This window comes from Lampris incognitus, chromosome 19, assembly GCF_029633865.1.
Source record: "Lampris incognitus isolate fLamInc1 chromosome 19, fLamInc1.hap2, whole genome shotgun sequence".
NCBI classification, from domain to species: domain Eukaryota; kingdom Metazoa; phylum Chordata; class Actinopteri; order Lampriformes; family Lampridae; genus Lampris; species Lampris incognitus.
Window position 1 is genome coordinate 25,986,711 of NC_079229.1, and position 14,730 is coordinate 26,001,440.

Below are 14,730 nucleotides of genomic sequence, written 5' to 3' on the forward strand. Positions count from 1 at the left end.
TATCAATGGATGCTGAGAAGGCTTTTGACAGGATCGAGCCTAGCTTTACGTTTCAAATGCTAGAAGCCATGAATTTCGGGGAGAGATTCATCCAATATACCAAAATGCTTCTTAATGCCCCTAAGGCTCAAATCTTAACTAATGGGGTCCTGTCGGATGCTTTTCCACTCTCTAGAGAGGTCCGGTAGGGCTATTGCATCTTGCCAGTTATTTTCAATCGCCATCGAACCGCTCGCTATCAATACAGCCATCTCTGGTATCAAATTTAGTACTTCTGAGCACAAAATATCTCTCTACGCAGACGATGTTTTAATGTACCTAACTGACCCAGCTGATTCGGTCCCTTCACTTTTTCAATGCCTACAAGAATATAATGCAGCCTCAGGTTACACAATAAACTTATCAAAGAGTGAGGTTCTGCCCTTAAACTCACAGGACTTGAACATTAGAACACTCACTGAACCACTGAGGGTATGTCCTTATGGTTTTAAATACTTGGGCATAAACATCAGAAAACCCCATGACAAAGTGCTCAAAGAAACTATCTGAATCTCTTGGAGAAAATTAAGACAGAAACTCAGAGATGGACTGACTTGCCACTGTCCCTAATTGGTAGAGTGAACATAATTAAAAAGGATGCATTACCAAAGCTTACCTACCGTTTTATTTGTATCCCTCTGAGTGTCCCCACGAGCTTTTTCAGTGAACTTAACAAATATCTATCATCTCGTTTTTATGGGAAAATAAAATCCCTTGAGTAAAACTCTCTACTCTCCAGGCCCCTTATACTAAAGGTGGTTTAAACCTTCCCAATTTCAGGCGCTAGTATCTGGTGTCTCAGTTCGGGCCGATACGGATTTGGTTGCACGCTGAGGGTAATGAGGCTCAATGGCTATCTATAGAACAACATGAACTGAATATGACTCCTTTGAAAATAATTCCTTTCTTGGGCACAAAGAAAAACCTCTCGTCAACCCCAAAGAACCCCATAATTTTGAACCCCTTTGGGGTATGGCAGGAGCCCCACACAACTTTGGGAATAGAGATCTCATTACTAAGAAAGACCCCTTTATGGGATAACCCCAACATTCAAAATCTTATAGCTGATGGAACATTATAGAAATGGGTCATTAATGGGACCAGAACTGTTGGAGACTAATATAGTGGCAATATACTGACTACATTTCAACAATTATCTTCCAAATTTAATTTACCAAGACACAATCTCTTTAAATACCTTCAAATCAGACACTGGGTCCAAGATAATTATATAGATTTCCCACCCATCCATCCATCCATTTTCCGAACCGCTTATCCTGCTCTCAGGGTCGCAGGATGCTGGAGCCTATCCCAGCAGTCATTGAGCAGCAGGCGGGGAGACACCCTGGACAGGCCGCCAGACTGTCACACAGGGGGGCGCCCCCCCCACACACACACACATTCATACCTAGGGACAATTTAGTACAGCTGATTCACCTGACCTACATGTCTCTAGACTGTGGGAGGAAACTGGAGCCCCCGGGGGAAACCCACGCAGACATGGGGAGAGCATGCAAACTCCACACAGGATGACCCGGGACGACCCCCAAGGTTGGACTATCCCGGGGCTTGAACCCAGAACCTTATTACTGTGAGGCGACTGTGCTAACCACTGCACCACTGTGCCACCCCTATAGATTTCCCATTTATTCCAAATGAATCCCCCCTAGAGGATAATTTGCTTAACATACCAGTCTCCTCCGCTAGGGGGCTGCTATCCTCAATATACAACATTCTAAATAGAAATCTACCAATCTATGATAGGTTGTCTATTAAATGCAAATGGGAGACAGACCTAGAATGCAACTACGGTGGCCCCGATTGGCAAAATATTGTGGAAAGACCTCAGACAGTTCTGGTCTCTACAAAACATAGGCAAATGCAATTTAATATTTTTCATAGAACATATCTCACCCCACACAGGCTACACAGGATTGACGGGAATATATCTGCCATGTGCCAAAGGTGTAAGATAACTGAAGGCCATCTGCTCCATATGCTATGAAGAGTTTTGGAAGTTCATTATAGCCACGGTTTCAGATATCATAGAGTACGAAATACCATATGATCCCAGGATTTAGTTATTGGGTAACGTCGACATGCTAACAGTAACTCACCATAAGAAGTATTTTGTATTGCTTGCCAGCACAGTGGGGGGGGGGGATTATCCTTATAAACTGGAAATCAGAAAACGCACCATCACAAAAGCACTGGCTGAATGAACTCTCATCATATTGCACTCCAGAGAAGATTCTGTACAATGTCAGGAGAAAACCTGCAATATTTAATAAAATCTGGGGCTCCTTCTTGGACTTTCCCCCTTTAATAAATCCACTTAGTTGATTCACTTATTAGAACTGCTGTTGTATATTTTTTCCTTAACATATCTTTAAAGGACTTGAAGTTGTGAATGATGCTGAGCATTGTGCCATTCTTGGGATGGGGTGGGTGTGTTTATTTTATTTAGTTTTTTTCTTTCCCTTTTCTCTGTACTTTTTCTGCTCTATTTTCTGTTATTGTATTTTGTACTTAGAACAAAATTGCCAATGTAGTTGTTTGGTGCGTTGTCAATAAATAAATCTTTAAAAAAAAGAGAGAGAGAGAGAAATTGTTACTCTTGTAAGGTTGGTATTGAGCTGTAATGCCCCCTTATGACCCCTGCGTCATACATATGGGCCAAGTACTGATGTAGAAATACCAAAACCCCTTCTCAGATTCCGGACTTTACTGGGTTTAATCATCCAGGTAAAGTGGTGGCTTTTGTCTTTCACACAAACCGGTCTCATGCGGAAGATTTCTGTGTGGAGTCTGTTCCCCCATGGCATGACTGTTCCAGATAGGTTGGGCAATGCAGGAAGTGCAATGTGTGCATCTTGTTACTGTATGTAGCAACATAGCGGGAATGGGCAAGGATCTCCTGTACTGGAAAATGTCCATATTTCCACATATGCCTGAAATGTTTTCATCATTTACAATTACAATCAAATGAACCGCTGCAAAATTCACGCCATGAGATTCATTCGCAGAATGTAATGAATCACCTTCCCTCATGAATCTGACGAGGAAAGTTGGCAGGCCGTTTACGGGTTTAGGTGCATGTGGGAAAGGGGCTAAAAACAACTCCACTTACTTGACATCCTCCAAGAACTTGTCAAGCTCCAAAGGGGACACGTGGGAGTATCTAGAGGACGTGGAAGTAAAGAAAACATTGTCGAGATTAAAATGGGACCCACTGCAATATCTACAGGTCGGAGAGACAGTGATGGGTGTGTTGGACATGTGATAAAACATTAACATGCAACCACATGTTTGGAGGTTGCCATGTGATCTCACTTGAGCTGAACTCCTGGTCTGTCGACGTGTCTGATCTCTGCCATGACGGCATTCGGGTCGAAGGACTTGGTCTTCTCCTCCACGCAGTTCTCTGGGAGCAGGTCTGCAGGGAGACAGAGAGGGGGGTGTCACAACTAGAGATGCAAAAAGGTCTGGACTTAAACTCAATTGACCTCAGCTTGATTCTTAACTTGCGACTGCAGCACATGTGAAGATTTTCAGCAGCTGTCAATGGGATGTGTGCTGAACGTGGCAGGGCAATATGACTCTTTAAAGGGAAATGTATTGTTCACAGCAACAAAATCAAATATTACGTCACAGAATGATGACTCTATAAGGAAATGCATGGTTGTGTAGGCATCAGCACTAATAAAGAGGTTTTGTCTATAATTTCATAGACTTTTTTTTTCCAATTCTGCAACTTTTGAATAACTAGAAATATTCGAATTCCTTTTCCCATACTTCCGCCGGCTTTTCGGAGCTGCGAAGGAGCCGTGTACATACTGCAGCAGCCATTAACAGGGTAAATCCACTGAGGTGTGACTGTGTGGGTAAGCTTGGCAATTGAGAGGTGCGAAACTCACACTGGTTGCTGATGAGGCAGTGGGCGGTGAGCAGCTTGAGGGAGTGGACCTCAAAGAGCACACGGTGAAACAGAAGGTCGTGAGCCGTGGGACGGAGTTTGGCCTCGTGACGCACACACGACTGTGTGAACTCCTGCAGAGCCATGTGAAACAAGGCCGGGGCCCAGCGATCGCGTCATTGTACAGTACAACCCAGTCGACGGAGCATAATTCCTGTCGCTTGTGGTGTGAAATTGAAAAATGCACGCTGTCGTATGTTGCAAGGGAAGTCTGTCAGCACACAGTGTAATAAGGCCAGGTATGAAAACAGTGTAGGACAGTTTACATAAATAATGACTCTGCCTATATTAGGGTTGGACTAGTAACACTCACCCTCATGAGAGGGTCCTCTAGAGACTGGCCTGCATTGACTATAGCCTCCTTGGATACAACAGCATCCCCATTAGCCTGGATCTCCAGCACTGCCATCTGGAGGTATAAACATACCACTGAGGGATCTGTGACACTACATGTGCACATAAAAACACACACACACACTCTCGCACACACACACTCTCGCACACACACACGTGGAAGTATTTCTGCAGGATAGAGTCGAATAAAAGAGCCCTCCTCTCACCTCTAGAGCACAGATGCCAAAAGAGAAGATGTCGATGGCATAATCATCTTCAGCGGCTAGGGAGGGGGATTGAATCGATCGAAAGACTGAATCAAGATAGATGTAAATGAATATCAAAACACAGTGTTGTATAAAGCTGTACAAGGACCACAAGGCTGCACTTGTGCTTACATCCGTATTCTGGAGGGAAAAAGTGGAGATTCCTCTGCTCGTCCCGGTGAGGCCTGCCTTTATTGTGGACACTGGCATCTGGGAACACTGGTGAGGGAGGAGGCAGCAAATTAAACCCCAGCCCCCTAATGTATTAAGACACTTTCCAGTAGTGATGCGTGGGTCGACCCACAACCCGCGGGTCAGACGGGTTAGGGTAAGCTTACTCGGAAATATTATGGGTTCGGGCGGGGGCGGGTCAAAAAGTGACAAAGCGGTGTTCCGAGTAAGTTATAAATAACTTACAGAAACACTGTGTGCAATAGGCTTGACTGGATTACCAGCCCGCTTTCTCTTCCTCTCTGTCACTCTCCCTCGCAGAGACACACACACACACACACACACACACACACGCGCAAACAGCTTTATCATCCATTTGCGATGTATTTTGATCAATACATTTGCTTTAGAGTGTTGAGGCTTCACTTATGAGTACACGCCCCCCCCCCCCCAAGCTTTTGCTTACACAGCCAAAACTCTTTTTTGGTCAGCAAGAAGAAGTGTGTGTGTGTGTGTGTGTGTGTGTGTGTGTGTGTGTGTGTGTGTGTGTGTGTGTGTGGAGAGAGAGAGAGAGAGAGAGAGAGAGAGAGAGAGAGAGAGAGAGAGAGAGAGAGAGAGAGAGAGAGAGAGAGAGAGAGAGAGAGATAGAGAGAGAAAGACAGAGAGAGAGAGAGAGAGAGAGAGAAAGAGAGAGAGAGAGAGAAGAGAGAGAGAGAGAGAGAGAGAGAAAGAGAGAGAGAGAGAGAGAGAGAGAGAGAGAGAGAGAGAGAGAGAGAGAGAGAGAGAAAGATAGAGAGAGAGAAAGACAGAGAGAGAGAGAGAGAGAGAGAGAGAGAGAGAGAGAAAGATAGAGAGAGAGAAAGACAGAGAGAGAGAGAGAGAGAGAGAGAGAGAGAGAGAGAGAGAGAGAGAGAGAGAGAGGAGAGAGAGAGAGAGAGAGAGAGAGAGAGAGAGAGACTTTGCAGCATGTTTTGTAATTAGAACTGGGTTGATGTGTTGGTTGTTGACAGCAAACTCGTTTTTATCAAGCATTTACATCATAGACTGAGACCTCAAACAGCAGTTTGTGCCCCCCCACCCCCACCCCGGTAGTTCCCTAATGCCCCCGATTAGATGTGTCCTGATGCCGACTCTGTTTTTATTTAGTAGGCTGAACCCAGATGCTATTAGGCGAAGGTACAATAGGCTATGCCTTGCAGTCAGTGCATTATGCTGGGCAAACAGCCAAAATCGAAAGAGTGCAACACTGCACACTTTGCTGTAGGCTAGGCTAAATTTGGAGGTTTGCAGGTCGGGTCGGGTCGGTGGTTAATCAACGCATATTTTAGCGGGTCGGGCGGCGCGGATTGGCTCTCATAACGGGTCGGCTGGGTGCTGGTATTTAAAAAAAAAAAAAAAAAAACTTATCCGCGCATCACTGCTTTCCAGCATGTCCCGTAATAAGAAGAGGTCTTATTCCAGAGACTGGTACTTGTGCGGGTGCAATTAAGAAACACGTTAACGATACAAAGGACATAAAAACAGAGTCTGCTGTGAGTTATAGAGTTCTTACCATTAACAAACAGCCGGTGCCACACTGTGGAAAGAAAACAGTGCAGTTTGGGTTAACGAATAAGTATGCACTCATTTTTCTCCTGTCTCCACCTACTCACAGTTAGAAAAGGGATAAAAAAAAAGGGGTGTAGGTGTAGAGGGCAGAGATGGTGGTGTGGGTTAGACTGAAGGTGTCAGTGTTGTAGCTGGGGAGGGATGGAGTTTAGCTGGCTAACGCCTTTCTACTCGTCTCATATTTTGTAAACCGGTTCCCATGTGCATCGCCAACGTCACACAGGTCTCCGTGTCCTCGGTGCCTTTATATTAAGAAGGTGATTCGAAATGGGGTGATCGTAATCTGCATTTTCCCTCGGACATAATTGAAAGCACAGATTTATTTTTTCCCCTCGAAGCGGTCATATGATAGATATGTTTCTGTCGTTTAACACGAGGGCATTCGGTTTTACCACCCTAGGCCCGTGCCAACTTGCTTCCAGCTCAAAAAATGTTGAAAAAATTAGCTTACCACCTCTTAAAATGAATCTAGGTGACACGGAGAGAGAGATAAAGTTTGATAACACAATCATCACAGACTGAGCATACAGCACGGATGTATTATGGAGACATGGTGAGTTGTAGTAACATAAATACCCCTGTTGGGGACAGACCTGAGCCAATCTTGATGAGGCCGTTGTGCTGGATGAAGATTGTGTCGCAGGTCAGGTTGCCGTGGATTATGGGTGGATCACAAGAGTGCAGATAGCTGCCGGGAAATAACAAAGCATTGGGGTCTATTTAATTCAGGGGATATTATTCATCTCCCAGAGTAAAAAGTCTCTCGGGGAGACGGTGGTCATTACCTGAGGGCAGAAAGAATCTGGGTACACCATCTCTTCCAAGCCTGCAAGACAGTTTCACAGTTAAAGGGACATTTCGCCACTAATAATCTACACTTCCGGTTAATTTCTGTTAGTCTAGACTTTCAACACTACACCTGCTTCTGTGCTGTTCAGTTTGACAACCAACAGAGCTCTTCTACATGGTCCCAATGTACCAGCATGCATTAGGGGAGTTTCTCAGTAGCAGAAATTAGAAAACCAAAGTCTCAGCCATCCACTGACGTCGGTGGAGGGTGGACGTAAGCCAGTCCGCTATAGCGGGCTACAGTTGGGCCACCACTACCATTAATACTTGGAAATAAAGTTGAAAATTGGCAAACTTTCCCTTTAATATTTGGGGTACCTTGCAGAACAGTGACGATTCAGAAATGAACTGGGCATTTTTTTCAGATAATCTCACATTAAACAGTGGTACAGGAAGACCACCAGACCGGGAAAAGTAATTCTTTCATAAAAAAAAAAAAGCTATAGAAATGGGAGCTTTATTACAGCAGTTATACATGGAAAGTATAGGAGATATAGGGGGACACGCATTATAGCAAAATGTGAGTTGTGGGCTTCAAACCCCTAATGTCACGAGAAGAAGGCACACGGCTAAGCTCACTTTAACCACGCTGTGATATCCTGTTGCGTCATTTTTAATCCATCTGGAAATATGGATCTGAACTGGGATCAGACTGCAGTTCCTCAATCTACCACCACAGGACAAAATAAATAAGCAGCTCGATATAAATGACTGGCTTTAAAAAAAATAATCAACAACCTTGACATTCATGGTCTTATGGTTCTTCTTGGTTTTCTTCAAAAACTGCTTGAGGCTGCCTGAAGACATGTATTCTGTGATGAATATGACCTGTGGGTCACAAAAAAGAAGAAGTAGTGAGTGTCATTTGTCCAGTTGTGTGTTTATTTATATGTGTGTGTGTGTGTGTGTGATGAAATGAACAAGCGAAAGACAGAGAGGAGAAAGGAAGCGAGTGAGAGGAAGAAAGATTAAAAAAAGAGATGGATGATTAATAACAATTGTGGTAAAGGTCTAAAATAAAACCAGGCAAAACGGTGGGAGGACTGACCCGAGCCTGGCTCTCCCGCATGTCGAGCCAGTACTTGTGGAACTTCACAATGTTGGGGTGCTCAACCTGCATGAGGTTCTCAAACATCTCCTTGATCGTCTCCTGGAAAACACGAGTTTTACAGATGGCGCACACATCATCATCATCGCGTCAGCCTATAGACTTAGAAATCTACCCAAATCTCCAGATACCAACTAAATACTTAAAAAAGGGGAACTCCGGTACATTTTAACGGAAGCTCCAAGACCCAGATTGAGCAATGGGTAGTAGAATTGTTTTGGGTTTTTTTTTTTATTGGATTTCCCCCTCTTTTCTCCCCAGTTGTATCCGGCCAATTACCCCACTCTTCTGAGCTGTCCCAGTCCCTGCTCCACCCCGTCTGTCGATCCGGGGAGGGCTGCAGACTACCACATGGAGTCCCCAGCCACTTCTTTTCACCTGAAAGTGAGGAGTTTCGCCAGGGGGATGTGGCGCGTGGGAGGATCACGTTATTCCCCCCAGTTCCCCCTCCCCCCCGGACAGGTGCCCCGACCGACCAGAGGAGGCGCTAGTGCAGCAACGAGGACGCATACCCACATCCGGCTTCCCACCCACGGAACAGCCAATTGTGTCTGTAGGGACACCCCACCAAGCCGGAGGTTAACACAGGGATTCGAACCGGCGTTCCCTGTGTTGGTAGGCAACGGAATAGACCGCCACGCCACCCGGATATTTTTAGGTGATTCAGTATTGAGCAAGCATCTGTCAGCTGACTGCTATGCACCAACCTGCAATGTAATCCTTCAGGCCAACAGCGCTCGCCAAACAACTTCCACCGAACAGCTCTTTATTGGCACTCGCGGGCTCACAATGTTGTGAGAGGAGTCTAATATCAATCATGTAATTATACAGATATCAATCCAGTACCGGCCCCCTGAGCAGACGTCCCTCTCTGGAATCCCACAGGGAGTGCTTTGTTGCAGGAATGCAACAGTTGACGTGTGAGCGAGTGTGGAACGACGTGGGAAAAATAAAATGCAAAAAAAAAGAGGAGGTCTCACGCTGTGCTGTGGCTGTACCTGGATTGTCTTTCATAATTTCCAGACACACCTCAAGACATTCTGAGCCTGCTAGTGCCAACAGTGGACGTTATTCGGTGAGCGCTATTGCCCCAAAGGAGCACACTGCAGCGCAGCAGCCAGCTAACGCTAGCTTGCTCAGTACTGAACCCATTTCAGAGAGTCTGCTACCCATCACTCCCGGGTTTCCCTTTAACACTCGTCAAAATTGCTCGTTAGTGGAATACCAATTGGTCTCCAATGACTGTACTGGCATATAGGTAGGAATGCGTTACCTCCTGTGATTTGAAGACCTTCTTGTCGGAGAAGAGCACCTCGTTCCACACCACCTCCACCCCTTCCTCCGTGTCCATGGCCAGCGAGGCACTTTCCACACCGGGGACATTGCCCTGGCTCACCTGCAAGGGGCACAAACACAAGCACACTTTAGACCTACTACCATAATGCGAGCATCATAGCTGCTCATATTGATAGTTCGGGGTGTTTTTTTGTTTGTTTGTTTTTTTTTACAAATGCAGCATTGTGTTGTACACAGGGCACATAAACAATGAAATTAGACACGTTAGTTTTACTTTAAAATGCCATGGAATAGAAATAAAAGTAAGGGAAAGGGAACACCCTGTGCAGCCTAAGGGAGCCAAATCAAAATATCGGCGGACGGAGACGAGATGGCCTCGTCCCACCAAAGGCACACATGACACCCCCCAGCAAACAAGCAGATCCACGCGGCCCAGCAGGCCCAAAGACTAACAGGCAATGAAATGAGCAGTATACCCTTGAAGACAAATTGGATGCCTAAAGTAAACCTTTCCAAACCAGACCAGACATATGAGTCTCTCCAGGGAACACGAGCAGCTGTCCCCAAGAACCACAGGCTAACCTTTAAAATGGCTTCTGATGAATATTGACCGTCTAGTCCAACCATGGGGAGCTGACACTACTCGCTCCACTGACGAAGAAGAGTTTAAAAAGTCTCTCGGTAAATTATGCAGCAAGAAGCTACCACTTCAATGCAAATTGAAGTTTATTAGTAAAAAAGGGTGCAAGAACATAGTACATATATTCTTAATTCAAAACTTAATATTACGGAGCGCCTCCATAGCTGAATGGTTACAGTACTGCATGCCACATGACCACGCAGTCGCAACTGTCGCCAGTTCGATTCCAGCCGGCGACCTTTGTTGCATGTCATACCCCTCTCTCTCTCTCCCACATTTCCTGTCTGCCTCTTCACTATCGCTGTTGAATAAAGGTAATAAAAAAAGAAACGCCCAAGAAACTTACTACAACCAAGCCTTTACCGTGGAGATGTGCGGATGGACACTGCTCAGCAAAGCCCGACGTGCAAGAAAAACAGTAACTGATATTCTAAATGGAGTGACGATTATGAATCTTGGAGGAGTTTTCAGTAGCAGCAGTCCTGCACATGCCCTGCCGCAACAATGTTCATTTAAAAAGGGGCATGAAACAGTTTTGCACGTGCGATGCATCACGGCCAGTATGTTACCATAAACAAGTTGAGCTTTTTTGGCCATTAATGCATGAAAAGGGACCAGAACGGGCATATTATGTTGGGAAGGGAAGAGTGCATGATAAATGCTGTCGTGCAACCGACCAGACCCCGGACCATCTGTGGTGTGATAATGTATACAAACATCACGAGGGTGAGCAATAGCGTAGAAGGTGAAAAGATGGATTAACGAGTGAGGGGGGAGGGGGTTACGGTGAGGGAGGCGAGAGGGTGAAGGAGGGGAGGGGGTGCGGATGAGGGATTTAGAGAGAGAGCAGACATGGGGGGGAGGGATGCCGAAGGTTGCAGAGGCTTTCAAAAGTGGCGAGGGGCAGGGAGCGGGACACAGTGAAGTGGCGAGGCCCCGGCTTCAAACGCCGTGTGTGAATGCGAGTCTGGAAGTCTGGCAGACGCAGACAGCCCGAGGCCCCCTTCCACACGCGTCACATGGGGTGGCTTCAGCATGGCCGTGACAAGCACAGTCCCAAACTGCTCTCAGTGCAGCGCCGCGCTCTCTTAGTCCAGAACTGATGTGACCTGCTGCTAGTTGTAAAGGGCAGCAGGGCCGTGCGGGGACTTTAAAGGACAGTTCCTTGACAACAGGACATGGGTTCAACTCCCCATGTGCGCAAGCACCAGTCCTGCTGTAGTATTTTTGAGCAAGACACTGTCAATTTCTGACCCTCATGCTCTGACCTGTGTGTGTGGTGTATGTGTGTGTGTGTGTGTGTGTGTGTGTTGGGGGGGGCAACAATTTCACAAAAGCCATACTAGAGCAGTTAATCAAACATAATGACAACACACACAATTTATGTTGACTGGCAACCAAACAGTTAGCATCCATCCATTATCCAAACCGCTTATCCTGCTCTCAGGGTCACGGGGATGCTGTAGCCTATCCCAGTAGTCATTGGGCAGCAGGCGGGGAGACACCCTGGACAGGCCACCAGAGGGTCAACACACACACACACACACACACACACACACACACACACACACACACACACACACACACACACACACACACACACACACACACACACACACACACACGGCCAGGGACAATTTAGTAGGGCCAATTCGCCTGACCTTCATGTCTTTGGACTATGGGAGGAAACCGGGGCACCCGGAGGAAACCCACGCAGACATTAGATTTCTCCTCAGCCGTTTATACCATCCAGCCACAACTGTTAGCAGAAAAGCTAATTCATCTCTTCAAACTGGATCTTAATCTAGCTGGCTGGATACTGGTCTTCTTGACTGATGGGTCCCAGTGTGTGAGGGTTAATGGCTCCTTTTCCAGTCAGCTGTACTCTTCAACCGCTTCCCCTCAGGGCTGTCGCCTCTCCCCGTTACTCGACATCTTGTACACTAATGACTGTCGCAGCAACCATACCAATAGACACATATTCAGATCTGCGGATGATTCAGTGATTGTAAGTCTTCTTGAAGGGCAGGAGGAACAACATGGACCTGTGGTCAATGATGTTGTGTCTTGGTGGGATGACTCCTTTCTCCACTTAAATGTGTCTGAAACTAAAGACATGATGATCAGCTTTAGAGAGACTACTCCTAGTCCTGTACCAACCAGCATTAAAGGTGCTGACGTTGAGCTTGTGGACAGCTACAAATATCTGGGGGTTGTTCTCAACAACAAACTGTGCTTTGAAACTCATGTTGCTTCCACATCAGAGGAGGTCCCACAAAGACTTTTTCCCCCTGAGGATAACATGCACATTTAATGTCTCCTCCCTTGTATCTCCTAAGAGATACAAGGCTTCCTTTGTCCCCACTGCCATTCAATTGTTAAATAGTACATAGTATTCATCTGTTGTCTGCAGATCGGTTGTTTCCATGGTCTGTATATTTGAACTCCTTTCGTCCTCCTTGCCCTCTATGTCCTGCTGTTGATTTTTTTTTTTTTTTTGGTCCATCAGTGATGTGTCAATTCTGCCTTGGTGTTTGTATGTTTTGTTTTGAGTGAGAGTTTTAATATACTGGCTGCAAACTGATTTCCCTGTAAGGGACAATAGAAATACTTTGACACGGGGAGAACATGCAAACTCAACACAGAGGACAACCCCGGGGCTTGAACCCAGGGCCTTCTTGCTGCGAGGCGACCATGCTAACCACTGCCCCACCGCACTTGGCATCCCAAATTACAAATTACTCCTGCTAGGGCTGTGTATTTGCAAAAATTTCAATTAACACAATTCATTGTATGGCATAATACTACACACACTGGAATATATAGCAATATCCTACCAAAAATTTTGACAAATGTGCGAATGAAAACACCTCAATATGCATAAAATGCGAGTATTCGGCATCCTAATGGCAGTAGAGCAGCAGCGGTACAAAATTGCTCACCTTTCTCATAAATAATCAAACATAATATCAATAATATCAATCAAATAATGTTCTCATGAGGTGTTGTTACTTTTACAAGCCACCAACCCAGCAAGTATTTATTTTCCGTTTACTATGCCTCTAAAAATCAAAGCAGTGTTTTTTTTTGAAAATCGACACAGCCCCATGAAAGACGGCGTCACGATCTATATTTGCATCTAGAGTTTCTTACAACCCTCGTACAGACAGCTCAAATGTTGTTTACATGCAATACTCCTCAGGGTGCCACCCATCGAGGAGAGCCAAGAGCTCTCAAAGGTTAAGGATCATCATTCATCAGCTACACAGAGATATCTATGACAGGAACATTTCAGCGCTCAGCAAAACCTGTACTTCAAGGAATTATCTGTCACTGAATGTTCCTCTCCTTTCCTTTGCAGCTTTGTTTGCTCTCGTCTCAAGCGGAGGACGTGCACAAAGGCTGGGTCTCGTTTACAGTTTTGGAAACAAGCAAGCATACCTTGCTGCTCCTCGCCGCCATTATTCTGCAGCCTCAAAATGTTTGAGGGTTTCTGACGCTGAAGCTGGGGATTACAGTGCAGCTCGATGACAGGGTAGTGACACATAAACTATTACTGAGCTTATTCTCTATGCCCAAACGACTGCTTATGACGGCTAAATTATTACCATCGATGTGTCACACAGGACTCCGCTTGTACGCTCCTGCCACCATGTATGGCATCGTCATTTCACACGCAGCTATGAAAGGAACCAAAATGGCTCCCTGAAAGAGCCTGGACAGTGGGAGGTTTGTTAATCAACAAGCATCCACCCAAACGGCAGAACCCAACATGCCCACAACATCGCCTTAAATACTGCACAGATGCCACACTGGCATGCCACCAGCCTGCCTAGACGCCGGTCACCCCCGCCCATCCTGCACAAAGCTGAGGCATGTCAAGTGAGCAAATGGGTATGTCTGCATCGGCCTATCCATCAGTCTGTTTACCGACCTATCCCTCCGTGAAGTGTGGGCATGTGGTGAATGCTAACCGGACCGTTTCTCCAAATTGCTTAACATGCTGCCTGCAAGAGACTGAACAGAGAGATGGCATTGAGTGGGGCCGCTGGGCGTGCTATTAGCGTCGCAGTTATTTCTCACACCGAGGAGGCTGCAAATATCTTGGCATTCATCAAAAATGTCGTGGAAGAGGGGCAAAAAAAAAAGTTATGTCAAATGTTTTGGGTTTTTTTTTTCTTTTTTTGTAAACCACTATTGTTTGCTTATTGCTCAACCTCCAGCATGCCTGCAACGCTCCCTCAATCGGGTGGGAGGGGCCGTCTGTGGATGAGAGCGATGGGAGAGAGACAGAGATAGGGAGGGAGGGGGAGGGAGATGAAAATCTCTCTGCTCGACTGTATTTTACTCCCACTGAACCAGAGATAATAATCTGATTACAGGTATTACAGCACTAAAGAACAATGCTCTTGACAGATGGACGGCATCAGAGCCGGCGGTCCGA

General features: G+C 45.9%; 1 protein-coding gene across 3 annotated transcripts in view; it reads right to left on the reverse strand.

The window, feature by feature from the left end:
* The window catches only part of LOC130129555 (nuclear receptor-binding protein 2-like), a 59,500-nt gene that overhangs the window by 11,893 nt on the left and 32,877 nt on the right, over positions 1-14,730 (reverse strand). For 2 of the 3 annotated variants that reach the window (XM_056299125.1, XM_056299127.1), the window contains exons 2-13: positions 9,624-9,746; positions 8,291-8,392; positions 7,981-8,070; positions 7,179-7,219; positions 6,987-7,081; positions 6,338-6,361; positions 4,747-4,833; positions 4,576-4,661; positions 4,329-4,424; positions 3,957-4,089; positions 3,373-3,475; positions 3,170-3,220 (exon numbers count right to left, since the gene is read on the reverse strand). In XM_056299125.1, coding sequence (XP_056155100.1) covers positions 3,170-3,220; positions 3,373-3,475; positions 3,957-4,089; positions 4,329-4,424; positions 4,576-4,661; positions 4,747-4,833; positions 6,338-6,361; positions 6,987-7,081; positions 7,179-7,219; positions 7,981-8,070; positions 8,291-8,392; positions 9,624-9,746 — 1,031 coding nt within the window. The remainder of the gene's footprint in view (positions 1-3,169; positions 3,221-3,372; positions 3,476-3,956; positions 4,090-4,328; positions 4,425-4,575; positions 4,662-4,746; positions 4,834-6,337; positions 6,362-6,986; positions 7,082-7,178; positions 7,220-7,980; positions 8,071-8,290; positions 8,393-9,623; positions 9,747-14,730) is intronic. The other variant, XM_056299126.1, reaches the window with a different exon arrangement.